Raw genomic sequence first — 25,211 nt, forward strand, 5'->3', positions numbered from 1 at the left:
CTTTAATTACCGGAGATATCAATAAAAACCGATTTAACGTGTTTCACAATTATGGTAGTAAAAACTTATCTGTACTAAAAATATTGACCCTAATTGAAAGAAGGAAGTTTTCTGCGTTTGATATTTATTTGGAACTTCCAAGTTACAAACACTAGGAGCTATAATCTTCTTTACTAATAATAAAGCTGAAAGTCTCTCTGTCTGGATATCTTTCTGTCCAGATCTCACTATATCCGGATCTCTCTCTCTCTCTGTTCGGATCTCTTTCTGTCAGGATCTCTGTGACCCGCATAGCGCCTAGACCATTCGACCGATTTTCGTGAAATTTGGCACAGAACTAGTTTGTAGCATGGGGGGGGGGGGGTGCACCTCGAAGCGATTTTTCGAAAATTCGATTTTGTTCTTTTTCTATTCCAATTTTAAGAACAGTTTACGGAGCAAAATTATCATAAGATGGCCGAGTAAATTACCAAGTTATCATAACGTGGAACCGTAACATGACCAAGCCAATTATCGAGAAACTCATCATACATCATTTGTAAATATACCAGCGAACCAAAAGAGTTTTTAAGTTTCTACTACGGGCAAAGCCGTGCAGGTGCCACTAGTGTTAAATAAATTTTAAATGCAATTCTAAGTCTTTATACGCATGATTGATAGCGATTTCATAGTCAGAAGATAAGGAGAAAAAGTTAAATGGTTTAAACATTCCATCTGCTATCAGTTCATATTTGTTAACGATGTGTGTTCTGACCCGTGAAATTCATCTTAATATGAGGTCGTCCCTCTGGGACTTGTTTTTCTTTCTTTTTTTTTTTTTTAATTTTTAATTTAATATTAGTTTTTGTTATTGATTTGGGGCTTCTGTTATTCTTCATTTTGGTCTTTCTTGGCACCCTTCAAAAAAAGTGAGACTAAATTCTCTATTTACTGTCTGTAAAGGCTCTGTTATTTTGTCGGTCGGAGTAAGTTGGGTGGAATGGGCCAGCGCTGCATGTATGCTGAAATAAAACACGAAAATTGTTTCTAGCCTGCCAATAGCAGCTTTACACTCTTGCTCCTCTAACCTACATCTACCGAGCAAGTTAGAAATAATTTTCCACATTCTATTTAAGCATTAATGCAGCGCTGACCCATTCCTTCCAACTCTCCCTCAATTTTAACGGAGATTTCTTTGAAAAGTAAATCATAGTCTTGATAATATTTTCGCCGTGGATGACATTTTTTGAAGAAACAGTGCCATTGTTCTGACGGGAATACCTTGCGTAACAAAATTTACACTTGGATAGTTGAATTGGGTTAAAAAAAAAACAGAGAGAGAGATCCGGATCCGTACCCGCAGATCTACTTTTTTAACGATCCGGCACATCACTACTCGTGACCACGAATATGAAAGCAACTTTTCAAACGTACACAACTGCAGTTTTGAAATGCTCAGGAGCCCCTTAGCCCTTACGACTCCGCAAGTTGGTACAAGTTATTTTGAAACTCAGGTAATGGGTGCTTTTTGTTCCAAAGGGAGCAATAATGTGTTTTTAATCTGTTTCTTTTTAATTGGCGATTTAAATCTTTACGAATCAAATAAGATTGCGAAGCAATGTTCGGGGGTTGCTGAGCGTTAGCGAGCAGGGGGCAGAGCCCCCTAGTGTTGAAAATAAGAACAATGCCTTATATTGGCATAATGCCTATTACTTTCATATGCAAAGTAAACCCAGTTTTCCTCATCCCTTTACTAACGAATGGAGTCGTCTAATCTTTTGCCCATCAGAAATCCTTGAGCTAGACTGTATTTTGAAAAAACCTAACAACTTAAAAAGAAATAATACAACTCTGGCAATTGATGGTTGTTAAATTTATTACCAACAAAATGGATTTATTTTATTTATTTATTATTATTATTTTTTTACATTTCTATTAAAATAAATTTCAATGATAAATCTCATATTTACAGTCAAATTTTTAAGGTGAAAAAATGGTACCGAAAGCATTTAAGGAACATTTTTAGTTGCAAGAGTTTAAATATACCTGAATCACTATCTTTAGATTCTCCATAATGACCAGATAAACGACTAGGTACATTGACAGGCACACTGTGAGCTGAAACAAAATAGGCCATTTTGTTAAAAATGAAACAAATTCAATACATTTAAATTTTTACAATAAAATATACAAATATCATTTAAAAAAAAGGAAAAATAAACCATTTTCAGAACTTTTTCATGATAAAGTTTAATGCTAGAGAAAACAAAACTAAAATTTTACATGTTTCATGATGTAACGAAATAAATTTGTAACAGAATTGAAAGTATGACTACTGCTCACCTAAATGTATTTCTGGTTTTTCAGATTGTTTATTTATATTAAGTTCATTTACTGAAGCATTCCATTTTCCTGATTCTTCAGTATCTTGTTCCCTATGAATAAAATTTTTATTATAATTCCATTAAATGTAGCAAGCAAGCTTAGAGTAATCAAATTACAACAGTTTAATAGACAACAGATAGTTTAAAAATCAAACACATAGCATACAGCTAAAAATACACTTCAACATTCTTACAATAAAATTCAAATTCTATTAAACAAAACATATTTTTAACAAAGTGTATCCTTTTCAATTTCACATGCAAAATAAAATTTGGTATGCAATGCAAAAAAGAACATTTCATCTTAGTGTTTTTACAAAACTAATGATATCCGTACACTCATTGAGTGAATAAAAAAAAACAAATTACCCAATTCGAAACATAGGTACTGGTGGAGCAGGAAATACAACACTAAGCATGACTTGGGATGGTGACCTATAAATAAATCATATCTGTGTTAAATACAAAGTTTAAAAAAGCAATTTATACAAATACAAAAGTGACGACCAGCAACAGGATCTGGGCCCAGCTAGACTGGTCCTAGTCAATTTACAATCCCCAGTGAAGATCAATGGCCCTCTTAAAACTGTCTACTCCTTTGCTCATTACCACCTCTTCCGGTAAGCTGTTCCAAGGTTCCACTACCCTGCTAAAATAATAATTTTTCCTAATATCCATGTTAGCCTGAGATTTAAATAGCTTAAAACAATGACCCCTTGTCCTGTTTTCAGTGCTAAACTTTAGCCCCGTAATATCTTTCGTTTTAATAAATTTAAACAGCTGAATCATGTCCCCTCGGTCTCTTCTTTGTTCAAGACTGTACATTTTTAGCCTTCTAAGCCTGGAATCATAATCTAAGTGGGAAAGTCCACTTATTAGCCTTGTAGCCCGCCTTTGAACCCTTTCCAATACATTAATGTCTTTCTTAAGATAAGGAGACCAAAACTGAACAGCATACTCCAAATGGGGTCTTACCAAACTTCTATATAAGGGCAGAAGAACTTCTTTAGATTTATTTGAAATAGATCTATTGATAAACCCAAGCATCTTATTGGCTTTGTTGCTAGCAATGCTGCACTGTTGGCTAAACTTTAAATCCTGACTTATTAGGACCCCCAGATCAGTAACTTTGTCAGCCTGACTAATGACTGAACCTTGCAAATAATAACTTGTACTCTTATTTCCATGCCCTAAATGTAGCACTTGACATTTCCCAACATAAACAACTTTAAAACATGACTAAACTCCTGTAAAAAACTAGGTCATTAAAAACAATCAAACTAGGGAAAATTTACATTGAACATACACTATTTCACTTAGTGCAGTGTAAAAGTATATTTCAGACATTAATATTAACTCTGTAAGATTAGTAAAGGAATTAATTTTCTTCATTTTTTATAGTAGGCTTGAACAAAAATTTCTCTCATTGAAAAGAACTCTTGCACTACTAGAGATCACCAAACTGTTTGAAAACCAAATCATCCTCAACTATGTAAAGGTTTAAAACATTTAATTCTAACTTTAAACAAGAACTTATAAGTACTTTCTAAGGGCAAAAAATAACTTTATAGAGAATTTAATAAAACAAAGTAAAAGCTATATTTGAAATACACCACCAGCTCAGTGATTTCCAGTCGAGGACTGCAGTTTCGTGCTAATTAGCACTCATCAGTTCGACATAGGAAAGTGACTGAGCTGGAGATGAAAAACTTCTTAAGGAAGCCAAGAGTGCCAAACAACACTTTGTGTATTTCATGTATTTCTGCTTTAGCCCTGGCTATTGGGCGGTAATTTACTGAAAAGCTATATTAATGAATTTAATAATATGATTTGCTATGAAGTAATGAAAGATCTTAGGGAGGGAAAATAACCTTGTTAAGCTTCTCTTTCACTCATTTTATTGTGCCTCAGGAAGGAAAGTGACACAACTCAAAAAAAAAACCGACGTTTTATGCAAAAGTAGTGATGCCGTCCTACTCAGGGGGAAAATTTTTTTTCTGGCAGTGGACTGTATTTTAGAATTTTGGACGTCGTTGATGAAAACAAACAATTTACTTTATTTACAAGTTAGGCATTATATAAGAATAGGATACGCCTGTATCCTTAATATAAATTGAGGTTGGGAGCAAGAGCCCTTTGGCTGCATCCACTAATGTTTGAAGAGCATCTCACGAGGGGAGATGTCCCCTCACTTCTCCGAAAACGGGAGCTTTAGGGTTGCTTGGCGAAACCAAGAACCAAGACCTCAAGCGTTGCTCTACATAGCTCAGGGACACGCCCGGGAGTGTTAACAAGTAGTTTCAAGTAATTTAAGTCTTAAACACTACAATATGAGCAGTAAAATTATATAATACAAACACAAATGTGACGACCAGCAACAGGCTCTGGGCCCAGCTAGGCTGGTCCTAGTCAATTAATTAGTCCGCAATGAAGATCAATGGCCCTCTTAAAGCTATCCACCCCCTTGCTCATTACCCCCTCTTCTGGTAAGCTATTCCAAGTGCCCACGACCCTATTAAAGTAGTAGTTTTTCCTAATTTCCAAGTTAGCCTGAGATTTAAATACCTTAAAACTGACCCCTTACCCTGCTTTCCCCGCAAAAATTTAATCCATTTACATCTTTCATTTTTATAAATTTAAATAACTGAATCATGTCCCCTCTGACTCTCCTTTGCTCCAGACTATACATATATTGTGAGATTTACTGCTTATTTTTTGTTGTCTAAATTAAAAATGCAGACTTAAAGTTTAAACATTTTTCTTCTGAATTAAAAAATTTTAATGATGTGCCACTACAGATTATATTGTTTTCAAACCACCATGCACCAGATATGTAAGCTAACTTTGTACGTATTTTGTCGCAAGAAAGAGTAGTAAATTTAGATTTTGAATCAATAGTTAGTTCATTTTTCTCAAAATTTGAGTAGTGTCACTTTCCTTGCTGGGGTGTGATATTATCAAGTCACTTAACCATGTTTTTTTTAAAGAAAAAATATGCAATTTGGTGCAAGGCAAATTGCCTAATTTTTCAAAATGAATCTTGTATTTACCTGATTGTATGAACTTTCAGGGTTGTACCCTGATATGATATAGATACTGCTCCAAAAATCATTTCTTTCAACATCTGCTCGTCAGAGCTAGATTTCTGCCACTAACAGAGATAGGAAAAAAATCAATTCAGTTAATTATTTCATCATAAATAAAGCCTTAAGCAACATTCACATATAGTCTGCACGTCACGTCAACGATGATTCTTTCTCCCTAAAACCGGTTTTCGGTCGGCGTTGCCATGACAGCAAGCGGTATTGTACAGAACCTCTCAATGTGACGAGAAACTACATACTTGATGTCCATCCAGTTGTGAATCGCATTTCATTGGTCTCCACAAGATTCTCTCTATTGGGAGAGAAGTCATGGGCTTTACTTGTGTACGCAATACGTGACTGCTTTACGTTTGTCCGCTTAACGTGCCGAACGTGACGTGCGGACAATGTCTGAATTATGCTTTAGATTACCAAGTATGAAAGTAAAATATTTTACAACTATGCATAGACACAGGGGCGGATCCAGAATGTTTTGAAAGGGGGGTCACGTTCCAATCGTCAATGTGTTAAAACTGTATAAAAAATCAGTTAAATAGGGGTACCCATCCCTCCAAGGGTGATGGCATACCCTCTCATATGCTTCGACCCCCCTCTCCCCCACACCACCAAATGAGATCAAAACCCTTTCAATTACCCCCTTCCCATAAATTTTCAATGGTGTACAGTGCTACGAATCATATTGCCCCAAATTTTCACAAAAAATCATATTTCTTTAGGCAGACAGGCTGGTCACTTTACCATGTTAAATAGTTGGATGCAATTGAGGGAATAATTTGGAAAACACAAAACGTTGTGGTTTGAAATGGAAGAGTGCTCTGAAAAAACTTTAAGCTCATTATAGGTGATTGTTCTTTTGAAAATAAACAAAAAAACTCATAATAGCAGCATATCCTTTATATTGTGACATACTGGGAAGAAAAACCTTACAGGACGAAGCAAAAAAAGGCTAGAATAAATCTCAGATACTATTTTTTTGGATATAAAAATTTGAAGTTTGAATACTAATCATAATAAAATTCTTGTCACAGGAAGGTCAGCTGACCCTTAGACCCTCCCCTGAATCCACCCTTGTACAGATAGGAAGTTGGATAGGTTGGATTTTCAAAACATACAATAAAATCTTACTTCGTAAATATATTCTTTGCTTTGAACATCATTCAGTTTGAAGGACTTCTCAATGCTGCTTTCTTGGCTTCTCCTGGGGCTCATGTGAGGAGGAGGCTTGCCACAAGGTGATCCGGAAGGATCTTTTTTCCGGACAGACTTCGAATCAAACAAGAGCCGTCGTTCCTGTCCATTGAGCTCTCTAAATAGCAACACACGAACTTGTTTCCCACTGTCGAATTCAGGAGGCTTGATTCTATAAAGAGGATGCGAAATGTTAACCAAAAAATAAATATAAAAACCATGAATAAAACACTAACCTAAGAACAATTTTAATTTTCTTATTATGCAGCAATTTCTATGAGAGTTTACTATTGTGCAACGACTGCAAAGAGTATATACTTGATACATACTGGATAAAAGAACAATGAAATACATATGAGAGGCTCACTCATAAGAAGATATTTGCAACACTAAATAATATTTTGGAAATCAAAATTATAATGGTTCAAAAATCCCTCATATACAGAGTGTCCCATCAACTGTGCCAAACTAAGCACCAATAGATTCCCTGACTGAAAAGGCGACTGGTGCATCAGAAAAGTGGGGGGGGGGGGATGTTGGGGGGTTAGGGGGCAGTACCCCTAAACTGCTTTTTTTTTTTGTTTGTTTCTTTTCTCTGAAAATATGATGGTATTATTTGATTTTAACATTACTAATTAAATTACCTCCAAAAAATGTTGAATGCGGCCTCAAAAATCGGAATGGATGCTCACCGAAAATAGAATCCTCTTTTCAATTCAATGTTCTATTCTTCTGAAATAGCATGGGAAAAGTCCATTTTTTTCAGAATTATAAGTTTTATTTTCTTGAAATAAATCAATCAGTAAAAAAACTTTTGCAATCTATCATTAGGTTTTAACTCTGAAAAGTGAGGGGGCAAGGTCCTTTTGCTTTTGAAAAAGAGGGAGAAGTTGCCCCATTGCATTTTTCACTATTTGCAACACTGCTGATTCAAACTATAATTTCAGTCGGGTGATTTTTTTAAAAGCAAGCATTGGTTGAAACCAAAGATTGAAAGGAAATAGCAAAACTCCAGAAAGTATTCAAATACCATATGTACTTACTTGCGAATGAATTAACCCCTCTACTTTTAGGAGGAAAATCAGGAAAAAATCGAAATCCGTGTTAAGTCGAGCTTCTACTTTTTGCAAAAATAGAGAACGCTGTACCGCTAGTTTTGAATATAAACGTTACGAAAGGAGGAAAATGAAATGTAATGAAAATTTGTATGTAAAAAAGCCTTGATTTTTATTCTTTTGCATAAAAAGGATTGCACTTCTGCAATCACGAGTTTTTTTTAAGTTTGATTTCGCTACTACGATTTTTGTTACTTGTTGCTTTTATTTTGAGTAAATATCAATAAAATATTGCGCTGCAGCCATACAACATTATTTTATTAAAAAATGAGCATTGATTCGTTTACTGTCAGTCGTTTACTGTAATTATTTAGTCTTCATTTCAGTCAGATCAAGTAAAATCATAAGCGAAGTTAGACTTTTGTCTCTAGGGAGACTAAGTCTCAGGGCCCGCATTTGAGGATTCATGAGGAGCTAATTCCTCCAACTCCCCTCCTTTCATGAACATATTGAACAAGCATTTGTTTATGTACTTTGTTGGTTGCTTCCTATGATATATATTATGTGCTATTATCCCCTCCCCCCTCCATCAAAACCTTTGAAATGACAGACCTGCTAATCCCCCAGCCAAAAATTAACGCTAAAATTAAAAGATGAAAAGAATGTGTGTGTCACAAGTTCAGTAGGAAGATTAAAATTTGTAAACATTGAAACTATTGCCGTTGCCTATCTTTCCTCAAGTTTTTTTTATCAAGTTTTTTTACAGAAAAAAAATCAGAAGAACTTATAAAAAGTAAGATATTGAAATGTAAAAATTTTATGTGCAATTTATTGCTTTAATAGAAGGATACCGTTACTGACGTCAAAGGAAGGATGGAGGGCGAGTTCGATTCATCAATATTCCTTGGAAATTTTTCAAAATTGAAGTCTTAAAAATGCAGTTTTGATCAATCTTTGGTGGTGTTAGGAGAAGAGACTTCAGTGTGTTAGGGAGAGATGGACTCAGGAAAATTTCGGAATTTACATTAGAAATCATACTTTCAAGTAACTTTTGGTAATGTTAGGGGAATTGTGTTCCCTTACAAATTAATTTTTTCAATATTGAAGTCAATTTTAAGCCATCTTTGGTGACTTAAGGAACTCGGGGGGGCTTCTCCTGAAATTTTTCCGCTATAGGAATAGGTCTAAAAACTTAGCTTTAGGCTGTGGGCCATCATTGACTATCATTGGTTGACGATCAATTTTTACCAATTTAAGACCATGAGCATTATGTTACATTGCAAATGTTTTTGATATCAGATTCAAATTACTCTTCAATAAATTCAAGAGAAGGACTACAAAATTATTTGTTGGAATATTTTAACGAAATTGCAAACCAGCCACAAAGTGAAGCCTCGACAGAAACCTCTACTCGAAGTGAAATGAGAGAACTGGGCTATTATCTTTCCTAGAATGTTATTAGAAAGAACAAAATGGTCTTTAAATAAATATAAACATAAATGATAAAGTGGTGAGAATAAATTCCCTAACCTATCCCAATCGGCCAGAAAGTACCTTTCAGAACCAGGCATTCACTACGTGCCCCAAAGGTAGCAACACTTACTCTCAAAAGCTGGTATTTTTTTATAAGGAAAAAAAGGGGGGAAAAAGACCTATCTACTGAAAATGGTCAAGAGTTTTTTTATTCCTGCATCATAAACTGTGTTTGTACAGAAAAAACTTTGCTCTATGAGCTACGTAACTGTTAACATTACACCGAATATTTTTGAAAATGCCATGTAAGCGAAATTTTAATGATAATTTTTGTGTTCTAAATTGTTGTACTTAATAAGAAAAAAAAGTTAAGAATTGGATAAAAAATCATTTCTATTAAAATATAGTCCAACCCTGATATAGCGAGGTTACCGCTATAGCGAGAAATATACAATAGCGGGAAATATACCAGGATATAACGATCTCCGGTTGTAGCGAACCTTTCAATTGGTCCCAACTGAAGAACTATGTTTTTTATGTACAGTGAAACCTATATAAGTTGACCACTTGCTTTGCACTACTTTGGTGCTCAACTTAAACAGGTGGTCAACTTATAGAGGTTGAACTATATGATACTGCCCAACCACGGATTGCATGGAATTTTCAAATGTCCAGATAAGAAGAATCTATGTGAATTAGTTGGAAAAGTAAAAATTTGATGCGCATATTCCGCTCATTTGAATGAGACTCTGCTTCTGCAAAAGCTGACATCGGTAAAAAATAATAGATTCGTCCATTTCCGGCTGTAAAACGGATGTTTGTCTTCCCATACAATCTGTGGTCAAACAGTACAGATCTAATACTGTGCCTGAGAATAGCGGTCAACTTAAAAGGGTGGTCAACTTTACAGGTTTTACTGTATTTTGTAATGTTTGTAACCAACCCTAAATGCTCTAGAATCGGCTACAGCGATCCAAACATTTCTAAAATTTTCTGCTTTTCATAGTATTTGTCCCAGCTACGTTCTTTATTAAATTTCCCATTGGCAAACACCATCTTCCGCAATAGTTACCACCTCTTTTTCACCAGAATACTCCAGTCCAAACCACACTTATCATCTATTGTTCTTCTGATAGTATTGATTAGTGAACTTCACACTGATCATAGTTAAATTAGGCAAGCGAAAAAAAAAAATTCTGTAGGGGATTAAGTTAAATGTATTCTGAAATTGGAAAGCAGCAAAAGACTATTCTCAATTTGTAACAAATTTTTCCTTTTTAAATTTACTGTAGTCACTATCTGGCAGAATTGTAATTCTAAGGCAACTTTCAGTGTTATGAGCAAACTTTTTACTACAGAAATTAGATTACAAATGTGTAGATCTCTTCACAGTAATTAGCAGAAAAACCAACGAAACATACTTAAAGGTTTGCAGCCAAAAATAACATTTTCCTTCTCATATTGTGGATAAAACAAAGATACATTGCAATGCTTTGTTAATTACTGAATACAATAGTTAATACCGAAGTTTTCTTTAAAGTTATCCTTATCACTAATAGAAATATTGTGTGATAAAGACATGCATTGAAGAAATTTTTTTAGCAAGTGTGGGCTTATTTTTGAAAATTCGGATGTAGCGAACCTTCAGTTATAGCGATTTCCTAAGCCAGTCTACCAAGGGTTCGTTATAGCGGGGTTTCACTGTATTAAATTTTTATATATTTTAATGTGAGAAAAAAAACTAACCTTTGCCTCATGTATGATTTATCTACTAAAATTTGTGATAAATTAGAATTATTTTCAAAAGATAAAATAAATATCAACCTTCTTAATATGTCAGGAAAAAAAAGACTTTAACCGAAAAATTTGTATATTGTACACTTTAGCTTTGTACACTTTAGCTGTTCTAGCAATGCAGAATAGTATAACAAGATTTCATTTAAATTGCCCATTAAACAAAAGTATAAATAAAAATACCTAAAACTTTCAGTGTGCGATAATGAAATCCATTTTTCGTACAGTATTTGGCATAGGCTGAATGGTAAACTAGGGAATTGGTTGAAGCCGAACATTCTTTGCATCACTAATGTGAGACATACGGAGCTGCTTCGTAAAATGTTCGAAATTGAAATCTTAAAGATTTAGGTAATTTTTAGTACTAACATTAGGTAACAACTGGTTCGGGGTTCTTCCCCTGGAAGTTTTTTAAATATGAGTCCTAAAAAGGCTTTTCGTGCTGTATAATATTTGGAGAATGTGTAGGGGCAGATCTTTTTTTTTTAAATTATATTATTTCTTTTTTTTTTTAATATTGCAAATTTAAAAATGCAATTTTAGGCTATATGTTGAGATGCTAGGGAAATAAATGGGCGCTCTGCCATGGAAAGGTAAAGAGCTGTATCTACAAATATTTCTTTTTTTTTTTTTTTTTTGCATTTGTTATGTGTTGCAATTTTGCTTTATTGTATAAACTCGCTTATTTGGTTTTCTCTGAAAATAAAGCACAAAAAAAGCGTCAAATTCCAACATCATCCTATTTTGGAATCTACCCCATTGTTAGTGTGGAATTTGAAACGTGCTTCTTCAAATAACTCAAAAACTTATTTCTGCAGATACTGCTCTTTACCTGCCCACGGCAATTCTCTCCTTTGGAAATTTTCCAAAATTGAGAGCCTAAAAAGGTATTTTTAAGTAAAGCCAGTCGCCAACATGTGACCATTTCATTGAAAATGGCTACCAAAAAAAGTCTCAGTGTGGCGATCATGTGTTTATTTGTTAAAAAACATATTGTATATCGTACAAGGACAACACTCTTCCATTCCTGAAACGTTAAGCATGTTTGTCGACTCCACCTTGAGCAACGTAATTTGGAGTAAACTCCCTTTAAGTTATTTACTTTTTGCTCTGAATATATTTTTTTTAAAAAAAGGCTATCAAAAGTGGCTACCATTTTTTGCTACTCAGATAGCTACTGGCTGCTATTTGGAATTCCTAGACGAGAGTTCTAATTTTAAGGAATGGATCATGATCAGAGATAGGAGAGTTCAGGAGCTCTCCCCAGAATTTTTTGAAATTTGAGGCTCTAAAAACGCAATTCTAAAGCTATCTTTGGTGATGCTAAGGAAAAGAGTGGTAGATTCCGAAGCTCTAAAATCACTAATCCTAATAGCACATGTTAAAGTTCTCTTTGGTGATTTTAAGGAAGGTAATTTTTTAGTCACCTTACTCTTTAGAATTGCTAGGAGGGTAATATTTTTTGAAATAAATAAGTAAATAAAAATATGCGTAGAAAGAAGCTTTGAAACCTCGTTTGTAATTTTTCATTTAGAGGGGCTAATGAGCTGTCAAGGGGGGCTTTGCCCCTCCCCTTAACTCTGCCCATGAGTAAAATTCTAGCAAAATGTGCAAGTATTTACTTCTTTAGCATTAGTTTAAACAGGTTGGATTAAAATCTGGAAAATGTTCACGTTTTCAAGTGTTCCCCCCCCCCCCAGAATTGTTCGGCAAAAATTTGTGGAAATTATGCCCCTTGTATAAGTTGACACCTAACTTTTAAAATCATGTTTTGCACTAAATTTCTCGACTTATACGAAAATAAAATATACGGTTACATTTTACAATAGATTTTAATGCTTTGATCACAGTTTAAAAGCATTGCTTATAAGTAATTCAACTCTTTCTTTAAATAAATTTCCTTTTAAAGAACTCAGCACTTATGTATTCTAAATTGCTTCTATTTCCTTTATAAAATTTATACTCAGTATCATTAAGAAATAAAAATTTGGGACACACACGGGTAAATGCAAGAGCAAGCAGAAATGTTTTTCCAAAAAAGGTTTATGATCTATTTAAGTATCAAACACTTAATTGAATAAGTGTGAAGAAGGGCTTTAACTTGAATCATATTACTGGTTTTAAGAAGAAATAAATAAATTAATATAAAACTTTGCACAACATAAAAGGTTATTATGTTATCTATAGTTATTTAAACAAATATGCGTTTTAGATTTTTCGAAGAATTAAGTTAAAAATAAGATTTTTGAATATTTTTTCATGAAAAAACTTTTAAAATATGAAAAGGAAACAATTCAGATGAAACAAACATTCATAACTTTTTGGCACATTGGGGTCCAAAACAATGAGGTTTTAAAGTTAAAATTTTGTATTTTTTAGGAAAATGTTTAATACTCCCTCCTCCCCCCCCCCCCAAAAAAATCATAAATAAAATTTATTCAAAAATACAGCCCATTGAGTTATTTTGTAGTTTACATTGCAGATAAACTTATAATTCTAATTTTGGAAACATAGGGTTTAGACTTTATAAAATGGCCTGTTTCACCACCTACAGAAAGTTGTCCGGACTACAAAAGAGACCCAAAACCTGAAATAGCTTTGGGCCATGTTAAGTCTATAAATCCAGTCTTGATTACAACTCATGTTGCTCAAAAAAAAAACTGCCCCCCCCTCCCCCCCCCCCCTTCAGGAACTCAGTCTAAATCCACCTATAGTTGAGCTGTGACCAAGGGCGCCCATATAGGGGGGCAAGGGGGGCTCGGGTCCCCCCTTTGAAATTAGAACTTTCTTGCTTTTAGTACTTTTTTCTTTGCAAAAATGTAAAAATATTTCTTCGCCATCCAGAAATTAATAAATTATTAAAAATCTCAAATTTTAATGACTCTAATCTGTCTTGAAATCGGTTTCCACGGGGAAAATATTCTGCTAAACGACGAGGAAAATATTTGAGTCTTCCCCCCCCCCCCCTTGTAACTTTGCATATGGGCGTTCATGGCTGTGACCTTGACTATGTTTACCTCTTTTAGGGGAGTTTAGTGAAAAATAGACCTGTTTTTTAGTAAAGTTTAATAAAAAAATGTAGTTTAGTAAAAATGTAGTTTAGTAAAAAAATAGATTTTAGTTGGAATATTTTTGAAAAACTACTAAGAAAGTTTCTCAACTCAACTTAGCGCCAAATACCCCTCCCTTTTTTCCAAAACTGAGGTAAACATAGTCAGAGTCGGACCTCAACTTCACAAAGTCTCACGATAAATATATTTTACAATGCGATTGAAAGTTTAAAAATTGAAACATACTGTAGCAAATATAAAAAGTAACCATCCAGTGGCGTTCCGAACTTAAGTTTTTGGGAGGGGGAATATTTTTAATTTGCCAACTGATATTTTAAAATTTGCCGAATAATGAAATTACGATCATGCACTCATGATAGGACGTGTTAAAGCCATAGATCAATGGTCTAAGGTTAAAGCAGAGGCGTACCTAGCATGGGTGATACCCGGGGTGGTAATTTGTGGTGTCACCCCCTCCCTACTAATGCAAAAAAAAAAGTTTTAATGTTCTCTGAAAACAAGAAATTCATACAATTTTCAGAAACAACTACATTTGTGTTGCTCCGAAATTTCAAGAGGGTCAATGTACAAAAGACAAATAAAAACTATGAATGCTTTTTATATAACTTGCCCTAGATAGATCCATGAGCAGAGCCGTTGTGAGGTCTAAAAAGTGAGAGGGTGCATGAAATTGATGGCTTTGTAATTGTTTCAAACGCCTATCTCAAGCACAAGGGAAAATAATATAATTCAGTTTTTGGTTTAAAAGGAAGTCACTGCTAAGTCTAAGTTTTGACAATATGGACTAATTCTGAGTATTCACTCCATAATGTGGAGGGGGTGAGGAGTCTCCGGAATTTCCACTCCCCCCCCCCCGATAAATTTTCAAACTTGTAGTTTTAGAACTGTATTTTAGCTTGTTATTTTTCAAACGTTGCAATTCCACTTTGTGCCCCCCCCCCCCCACAGACGATTGATACCCGGGAGACCCCCCCCCCCTGCCCCGTAGCAACGCCACTGGTTAAGGGTATAAAAAACAATTAAAAAACCGACAAGAGTTTCTTCCAATTTGCCGAATCGTCAGACAAAATGTGTCAAATAAAAAAAAATAAACGAAAATTCCCAGTGACTTCCCACTCCGGCGCCCCTGTAACCAACTCGTGTTTGTGGAGATGATTTTTAACAAAATGTATTCATTTTGAGGATTGGGACATCACAGCAGAAACATAAGAGGTTTTTTTCTGTTTTGTTTAATATATAAGGAACTTCAAGTACCGACTAAAAAAGAATTATTTTCAATGAACTGACAGCAAAATAACTGCAATCCATAAAAAATAAGCGGAAAAAATTATACCAACCCAGGTATAATTCTTTCCGCTAACCGGGGGGTGAGCCGCTTTATGAATACACCGAAAATTTTAAAATCCCCCCTCCCGTTTTTAAAAAGTTAGCTTGAGAAAAACTTGACTCTTTAGATGCCATAGAATCAAACACTGAACTTTTGTAGTCTCTCCCCCCCCTCCCCGCTCTCCCCCCCCCCCCCTTTTTCCTTGTGCCTGTCTTAAACTATATGATATGTTTCAAAGCCCAAAAATCTTGAACACGATTCATTTCATTAGGACAAAACTTTAACCCCAGTCTTCCCACTTTCTCACGCGTTTACCTTTAGCCCCGACACAATTCAGCAAATTTCTATTCAGTCTAGAAAGAGCTTTCTTCTTTCCTAGGAACTGTTTATGTCCTCAAATTTGTTTTACTTTGCGAACGACAGCGATTATTGTCAGGGGTCGATCCAGGTTTTATTTTTTGGGTCCCCATTTTGTGAAAAGGCAAAATATTTTTGTGAAATTTCGTTATTTTTGTGAAAAAGCGAAATATTTTTGTGAATTTTCTTTATTTTTGTAAAAAAGACCTTCTCGTGATTTTTTTCTTGGAAAAGATTACATTAAAGCATTTTTAGCTGTCGTATCGTTATAGAAAAGCCCTAGACAGGTTTCAGGGGTGATTGCAAGTTCTTGAAGAATACCTGAAAGCTGTCAAGAGAAAATGCGCTGGGGGAGGGGAGAAGTAAGACCCTCAACATTTTATTCGTAATTTGACACATACATTACATTTATTGCTTCTTACAAATATACATATGCAAGGCACACTTTCTTAAGGTGAAAGTCTCACAACAGATTTCCTGTTTGCCCCTCTCAAATACTTTAAGAGCAATGAAAATTGCACATGCTGCTGAACGTAATGATAACTCCTAATAAATACAAAATGAACAGACTCAAAGATATCACATATTTCTTAACACAGAAGTGAAATACTCATTAAAGATTCCATGTATGTGTTTGAAAAACTTAAAAGTAATTAAAACCCAAAATAATACTGCACCAGCATTCAGCGTTTAATTTTTTGACTTTTGACGTTCTTGCAGAGTAGGTATTTCGTTTAAAACTTTGCAATTTAATGATGTTAATAAATATATAAGAAATTTTATTTGTTTGCCTCTTAACAAGGTACAGTAAACATCAAAAATGCGAAAAATTCGTTTACCATGGCGGATGTAAGGAAATCAAGATCTTCAAAAGAAATAAAAATATAAAAACAGCATGTAAAATAATTTTATTTTAAGTAAAGTTATTTTAGAGTTGGATTTTGAAATTCAACACAAATTAATACTAAATATATATTGCGTAATCAAAGTAAAATTTAGATTTTCCTGAAAACAAGCTACCAATCACAAGTGTCCCTCTCCCCTCCCCCCTCTGACGCTCTCAAGCAAAAACACCTCACGCAGCAAGCAAAAAGATAAGATGGGGGAAGGTGGAAGAGGGTCCCGCGTAGATGCGTACCTATTTGCGGTTAAAAATATTGTGAAAAGGCTGCCTTTTTATAAATTTTTGTGAAGGGGCTGCTTTTACGACGCGGAATTTTGTGAATGGGGCCGCTTTTGCGATGGGGAATTTTGTGAATGGGGCCGCTTCTGCGAAGCAGAATTTTGTGAAGGGGGCCGCAAAGCGGCCCCAATTTGGCGCTGGATCGACCCCTGATTGTGCAATGAGAATGCTAAAACGCATAAAAGAGACACTTCACAAAATTTTTATTTCCTCTTCGAGGAAGGAGGAAGAAAAGAAAGTCAATTTGAAAAAATAATAATGAGTAGGGGGGGATAAGTCTCACTGCGAAAGATTTCACTACTGCTTAGTTAAACTTACGACTAATTCTAAATTGGCAAAAAAGAAGTCAATGAGTTTGCAGTTCCTCACGAAATAAATTCTTACTCGTGCGCGAAGTGTTGTCGAATTTTATCACGACTAACAACTATCTTCTGAAACATTTTTTGTTATCAGGAAGCTCAAACTTTCTCAATCATATGAATAAAAAAATGTGTTTTTGAACTGAACTCGGAAGAGGAGGGGGCAGCATGAATTTCTCTTACAAGAAAAACTGAAGCGGGATGCAACTGAGGCACGGCCAAAAACGCTTTATTTTGCATGTAGTATGACTAGAAAGTGCAAAGGAATAAACCATCATGCTTTATTAATATTACAACACATTAATTAACCACAAAAAAGAAAAATAAATCAGAAAAAATGCAACAATTGAACTGAATGATGAATTAAAACAAGATTTTAAACGAATTAATCTATGAACAGAATTTTTTGCATAAAAATCACAACATCCTTCAAAATAGAAGATAATTTGAAACAGTCATTCTTTTCCGAAGTAATTTTTAAAATAAACTACATTAAAACTTGAAAATATTGAAGAAATTTCTGATGACTAAAAAATGATTGATAATTCATGTTAATATAGGAAATCTTCTGCTGGGGGGGGGGGGCAGGGCCGGATTTAGAAGTGTGGAGGCCCCTAATCAGATTCGAAAACATCATCATATTTTCGAAAATATCCGATACTTTAATATATATCCGAATATTTTGATATATACGTATATATCCAATATTTTCGATCAGCACTTTTATAGGAAATACATCCTGAAGTTACTGCTATTTATTTTTTTGTATAGGACATTTTGTAAAAATTTTATTGTTGGGGCCGCTTTGTTGTGGAGGCCCCGGGGCAGTAGCCCCGCCTTCCCTCCCCTAAATCCGGCCCTGGGGGGGATTTAAATGTCACTAGGAAGGAGAAGTTATTACACACACAGAAAAAAAAATTAGAAATCTTTTGAAATTCCACATTTATTCGAATCTGCATCGCTAACAAAAGATTCAAGTTAATAAGGCATGCACAAAACTTTTTCTGTTTCGTAAAAAAAATTATATTTTCAACTGCATAAATTACTGCTGCATTTAACTGCATAAGTTAATTAGAATTAAAAAAAAAAAAAAAAAGATTGCTTTGAAGCAATGAGGCACATATATAATACACAACTAACTGCATGAAATATTAATCTAATTTAGAGATTGAAACAAATAACATTCATACAATAGGATATACAACACAAAATTCTTTTCGAAACTTGTTGAAAGAAAAAAAACATACTCATCAATAATTACAAAGTCTTCTAAAATCGCAGAAACAATTTGGGCACAGAAAGACTCCATTATTTAAACAAAACAAACACAACCATACTACGAAGACACATGACATAACAATTACGTTAACAAGATTTCGCCATAGAAAAAAAAAGGATTGGCGCTTTAAACGTAAGTTACGCACGTGTATGACGCAGGAATTTGAGAATGCGCAAGCAAGTTTTCCATGAAAATTTTACTCATGGCACAGAAAAAAAGTTCAGATTCAAGGAAAGTTCCGTTGTTCAGAAAAAGGTCTGGAAACACAATATGGTTGATTTTCGCGCTGATCTGCAGAAGTGATTTTCAATCAGGAAAAATGAATATTCCAGTTAGAGTAATATAACAAATGTTCGAGTTTTCTTCACAATAAAAATTCACAGCATATATATATATATATATATATATATATATATATATATATATATATATATATATATATATATATATATATATATATATATATATATATATATATACATATATATATTTTCCAATGCTTGTTAATCTAATTTTATTCCAGCAACAATTACATACAATATGTAGTTAAGCATTAAGTATATCAAAGAAAATTGAAACTTCAGACTTGATTTCTTAGAACTTTCTCTGCCATCCGTACGATCAAAATAGTCTTTGAGCAATCGCAACGATAATGATTGTAAAATAGTAATCAATAACAATAAATTCTTCGATAATCGTAATCAGGACAGTCAATGTACAATAATTACAGAAAATAATACGGTATTCGTTATAAAATGCGCCTAAAATAGTACGTAAAAGTATTCAAGGTAAAATCAAGTGTTTTTTTTTAAGCACAAAATTTGCATTTGTGGGGGTGCTCTGGGAAGAAACAAATAAAAGTATATCAGTGACTGTACTAACACAGTAGCGAACTAGGGGAAGGCAAAAAGATAACTTTTCTCCCATTTTCTACTTTTCTACCCGCTTCCTGATTTTTAACTACAAAACGTTTACAATTTCTACTGATCGAAAAGAGTGAATAAAAAAAATTAAGTATTTTATACATAGTTGAAACATTGGGTCGAACTTTTAATTATTTTCAGTCTACCGGATGAACGAATTTTCCGAGCTGGGGAAAATCTTGAAACTGCCGCCCTTACTCATCTTCCTTCAATTTTTTCTATCGAGTTTCAAAAAAAAAAAACTACAGTAATAAAGTAAATTTACCCCCCTCATAAGATCCATAAGTTACATCCCGGGGAAAGACCCCCCCCCCCCCCTCGCTTGCAGCCTTTTAGATCCGTGTGTGTTGACTGAAACTTCTTTCACAGAAAGCTCAGTTGCATTTGTTTGCAAGCAAGCAATAACGCTGACAGTACCAAACATCCCTTTTTAAAATAAAATTACGAAGGTCAACTGCAATGAAATTAAAAATGGGGAATTAAATTAGGTTTTAAATCCGCTTTTAAATTCTATTTTAATCGCTTCCTAAAACACTAAGATTCGTCAAGTTTAAACTAGCTTCTGCATTGGATTATAATTATGCTCCCATTTTATGCTCCATAACTTTTCTCCATAAATATCTTATGCAGTAACAGTCAATTCTATTTTACACAATAATGCATCATATCGCAACTCGGCAAAATCAAGGTTTTATGCAACAGCACTTTTAAGCGATTTAGTCTCAAATACTACAATACACGCAAAAATTTTATAATGTGACTGTACTGGTTAGTTTTTGTTGTCTAAATTAAAAATGTATGCTTAAAAAAGTTCGAAAAATGTTCTTCTAAATTATAAAATTTTAATGATGTGTCACTATTGATTACATTGTTTTTACATCACCACGCACCAGTTATTGTGCGAGTTCTGTAGCAAAAAAGAGCATTAAATTTAGATTTTAAATCAATACTAGTACGTTTTTTCCTGATTTTGGAGTTGTGTCACTTTCATTGCGATGTGGGTATGTGGTCTAATTATGAAGCTTCCGCCATCGAAAGAATTAATAATTTAAGAAATGCTGTCAGTCTGCTAGGTAATCAGCAATTACCATTATTGATAAGTAATAAGAACTCCTCAACAGAAGTTTTAAGAACTCTTTGGTAAAACCAGAGATCATACAAAAATTTTGTATTGTTGATAGTATCGCGAAGGCATGAGCCAAGAGGGCGAGAAGGAGACAGCTCAGAACCCTCCTAAAAGTTCCTCTGGAATTCTTCTTAGATTTCGTGCTTGATTAATGTAATTACATGTATTGAGCGCAATGAACACATTAAATGAATAAGCGTACAATTTGATTATTTGTTTATTGTACATCCTTATGTTCCAACTTCTTCGAGCGTTGGTTCAATAGTGAAAGCACGATACAAGACCTTGAGCACCGAGAGTCAATGCCTCCTCCAACATGGCCTCGACCCTGGCTAGCAATCTTTTATTACATGTATAATCGTATATTATGAGGGTTGTTTATGAACCAGCACCCCAAGAGAGCGAATACAGCAGCCTGAGAGCTCGGTCTTTTTAACAAACTTTCCCGTTATCTCCTCACCTATCTCACTGGCTCAGGCAACTTACGTGGTCCTATTCCTGTTGTGACCAATTGTTTCACTTTAATTATACATTTTTTTAACAAAATCTTTGATTAAACGCATTGCCTATTTTGCGGTCAAACTCACTTGCGAGAACTCACCATGTGTGTTTTTTCTCGCACCGCTCTCTTTCCCTCAATAAATGTTTGAAGTAGTTTTTAGTAGAAAATGTTTCCTGTACCATTTTTCTCAGCATCACATATTATACAAAATAATTACATTTGCTGAAACAAATAAAATAATTTGATGAAACAAAAAAACATTTTTTTTTTCTTCTGGTGTGAGTATTTTGCTCACGACGGCGAGTGCTGAAGGGTTAACTTATTGAGAACATTTCTAGATTTCTGATCAAAGATCAAATTCTGAGAAATTTGAGCATAAGCTTTGCGGTAGAGAATATGGAAGTTCGAGATAATAATAACTTTTTTTTTTCTTTTTGCTAGTGCGATAACTGCTGGAGAAGAGCTTATAACCATGAAATTTACAAAAAGTATGGTGAACCTATAACATCTTAAAGGTTATAAAGGCATCCCGCATTAGGTGCCTGGCCACATACTTCGATAACTTCGCGGTCAAAACTTCGCGTGGACAAAACTTCGCGCGGTCAACTTCGCTGATTCATAACTTTGTGACTTTGCCTATCCAGAACTTCGCGTGGGTAGAACTTCGCGCATTCATAACAATGAACTTCAATAAACGTATCATATAAAATTAGCTAAAAAGTAAAAATGTATTTTTTTTGGGGGGGGGGAGGTGTTATCGTTTAATGATTTCTAGGAACGCATTCACACTCTATATAGAATTTAATTTTTCATAATGAATTACTTAATTGCAAGTTAATTGTGTAAATCCTAAATGAATTTAAGTATAGCAAGTTAATGAAGTAATAAATTGATACAGATTTGAAGTTTGAATAAAGATTAATTTATCACTTTTTCGAAAACGAGGAATTGGTTTTATAATAATAATTTTATGTTCTATAACTAACTAACTGAAAAATTTGTGATGATTGAAAATTTTGCATTTCATTTTAATTATTTTCATCATTTATTCCTAGTCCTATTTTAAAGCTAGTTTTTCAAAACTTTTCAATAAAATTCAGATGATTTTTAAAATGTATGATCGTTATAACGAGCGTCGACTGCATATGTAATTTAAAGATTTTTTTCAATTAAAACTAAAATAATTTATTTTTAAGAAGTTTTATTTAGATGCGAAAAGTAATGCACGTACATAGTTTTGTTTGTGCAAAGTTTTGTACGCACGAAATTTTGACTGCGTGAAGTTTTGCCCAAGCGAAGCTTTGACCACGCGAAATTTTGTCCACGCGAAGTTTTGACAGCGCGAAGTTTTGTCCACGCGAAGTTTTGGCCGCGAAGTATTATTCGGCGAAGTTTCGGCCGCGAAGTTTTGACCCATTACCTTGCTGAGGATAGGGTAAGGTGGGAAAGACTTGAAGAGACGGTCTTGCAACAGGCTGTAGCACCAGCGAAGAATAATACGAAAATTCTGATGTCTCAATTACATCGGGGAAAATATAATTTGGGAGACACATTTCAACCTATGATCCTTAAAGGCTTAATGAAGCATCGAATTGCGCAGAAATCTAAAAATGCCACGCCCCCCCCCCTCCTTAGAGTCTATTTCATTTTACTTTTACTACGTTTCCCTCTTATTTGTATCCTTTCCTTGTAGTATTTCGCACATTCAACGTACCAAACGCAACTTACAGACCGCAGACCCTAAGGAGAAGAATCGCATAGAATTCGCAAATATCTGCTGGAATTAGTACAAACTGTTTGCACACCTGCGCTCTTGCGCAGCAATCTTTTACAACCTCACTTTTAAGGAAATTTCCATGGTCAAAGAGATCAAGAAGCTCTTAAATAACAAAGGATGTGTTCGTAGAAATAAATCAGCTGGCACTTTTTTAAACTAGCTCCTCTTTTCGGAGTGTTGTTTCACTAATTTTCGACCTCTATATAAGGAAGGTCGCCTACCACCACTTGTGTTAGCAAACAGCAATTGCGCTCAGGTTAATTCCCCTTTTGTCAAAACCACATTAATTGCCCTTACAAGAAAAATTATTGATAACGTTGATTGTCACCCCCGCCCCTCCCCCCGTACAGCGGAAAGCAAGGGACAATAATTTTTTCGGAACGTAAGACTCTTTAATACAGCACACCTCTAAAATAATAGATTTTTAAAAATGGGGGATGAAAAATAACGAGCCCGCCTCCTCGCAGGGGTGGATACAGAAAACCATTTTAAGGGGGGCATGCTGAAGAATGAACCCCATGCATTGTGCTACCACATCACCTTACTTAATCTCCTGATTGGTCTTTCTGTCCGCTTTGCCTCTTCGTTCAGCTGATATGCTAATAATTCGATTTCGTCCTTAATTTTTGCACACCAGTGTATAACACCACTTGAGTTTACATCGAAATTAACAATAATTTCCCCACAAAAAAGGGGCAAAAGACCCCTTTAGAAACACCCGAATTCAACCAAAAGGGGAGGTGCACAACTAGACCCCACTAGGAGTCTACGTAACAAATTTCAACTTTCTAAGACATACTGTTCTTGAGTTATGCGACATACATACATACATACGTACAGACAGACGTCACGAGAAAATTCATTGTAATAACCTCAAGAATCGTCATTACGGATATTTCGCGTGTCTATACATTCTTAGGCACTTATCCACGTCTGGTCGAGACGAAAAAAAATACTCAATATTCATTCGGGGGTGAGTAAAATGGAAATTAAGGTCATTTTTGAGTGAATTTTTTTTCGCGAATATAATACTTATTTTTTTGTAAAAGGAAGTAAAAAGGAAGTACTGTATTTTTTGGCCCTGTGCCAAAAAATACAATACTTCCTTTTCCAACTATACTTCCTTAGGGGGTGTTTGCCACCCCCTAAGCACGGCCCTGTTTCCATGATAAAATCTTCCTTCGCTAACAAATCAGAAAGATCATTTCTACTGCCTAGGAATGGCTCAAAATTTTTTATGTCAGCGTTTTTAGTTGTGCGTCACCGACGTTGGTATCCTCGTTGGTTTTGGCCTCCTTTGTCACTCCTAAAAGCACTTCTTACAGTGCGTTCTGAACTGTGTGAGTTTAATAACTTTACTTCTGGAAAGAGCTCTGGAACCAATTGCATAAAATGTCTCCAGTGGCCTAAGCTCGATTATTATCACGCCAAAATGAAGTTTATTACGTGTAATATGCAATCTTTAGAAGTTTGGATTTTGAAAGAGGGGAAAATTTTATATGTGTTCATTGCCGCTAACGCGTAAAATAAAATAAAGGCGTCAAATCTTAAACCGCGTATAATCGAAACCGCGCAAAAAAACCTGCGTAAAACACGAGGGTCTATTGTATCACTAATACACGGCCTTTTGGCTAAGATCCAAGTGTGATGTATAACCAATACACTCCTGAAGACGATTTTGCATGTTATAGTTATTCGTAAATCTTTGCTGCAAGATCATAGAGCAAATGCATGGCCACATGGGGGAACCACAGTAATGAGGTAGAGAAAGAAAAATGTTAGATTAATACGTATTTCTATATGAAGCTTGACAATAACGGAAGGAACCTGTGGCATGATCGGGTAGGGGGTGGGGGGTGCCGTTATAAATGCAGGTACCATGAACAAATAAAAACCAACTCTCGGTCGGTTTCTTCAACTCCATGCTGCAGTCCTACAGGTTTTACATTATTTTCGAATGTCGTTCAACGCACCTTTCTCATTCTTCCACAGTTCTGTCACGCGGTCGCATATCAGATTTCTGATATGAATGTGATACAAAATCGAAACTAGATCACACGCTGTGATGAATCATCAAAAACTCGTTTCAATTTAAAAGTTGCTGAATGCTTGCACGTGGCAGAGCAACACTAATCAGCAAAGTGGTAAAACTAGAATTCCTATTGAAGAAAACTTTTTCATCTTAAAATAATAGAGGGGGAAAATCTTCGGTGATTGATATTTATCATTAAAGCTTAATTACATTCGAAATGGATCGGGACCTTTTTCACCTGGAGTAGAACATGTTACCACCCTAAACAATTAGCACCAATACTTCCAGAATTGTAAAT

The 25,211-nt window shown here is 34.8% G+C and overlaps 1 protein-coding gene across 1 annotated transcript in view; it reads right to left on the minus strand.

The window, feature by feature from the left end:
- LOC129235248 (folliculin-interacting protein 2-like) overlaps positions 1-25,211 on the minus strand; it is a 56,569-nt gene that overhangs the window by 25,285 nt on the left and 6,073 nt on the right. The window contains exons 2-6 of the mRNA XM_054868957.1: positions 6,593-6,827; positions 5,414-5,514; positions 2,733-2,798; positions 2,323-2,414; positions 2,026-2,097 (exon numbers count right to left, since the gene is read on the minus strand). Of these exons, the coding sequence (XP_054724932.1) occupies positions 2,026-2,097; positions 2,323-2,414; positions 2,733-2,798; positions 5,414-5,514; positions 6,593-6,827 (566 nt within the window). The remainder of the gene's footprint in view (positions 1-2,025; positions 2,098-2,322; positions 2,415-2,732; positions 2,799-5,413; positions 5,515-6,592; positions 6,828-25,211) is intronic.

Source organism: Uloborus diversus, chromosome 2 (assembly GCF_026930045.1).
Source record: "Uloborus diversus isolate 005 chromosome 2, Udiv.v.3.1, whole genome shotgun sequence".
Taxonomy (NCBI): Eukaryota; Metazoa; Arthropoda; class Arachnida; order Araneae; family Uloboridae; genus Uloborus; species Uloborus diversus.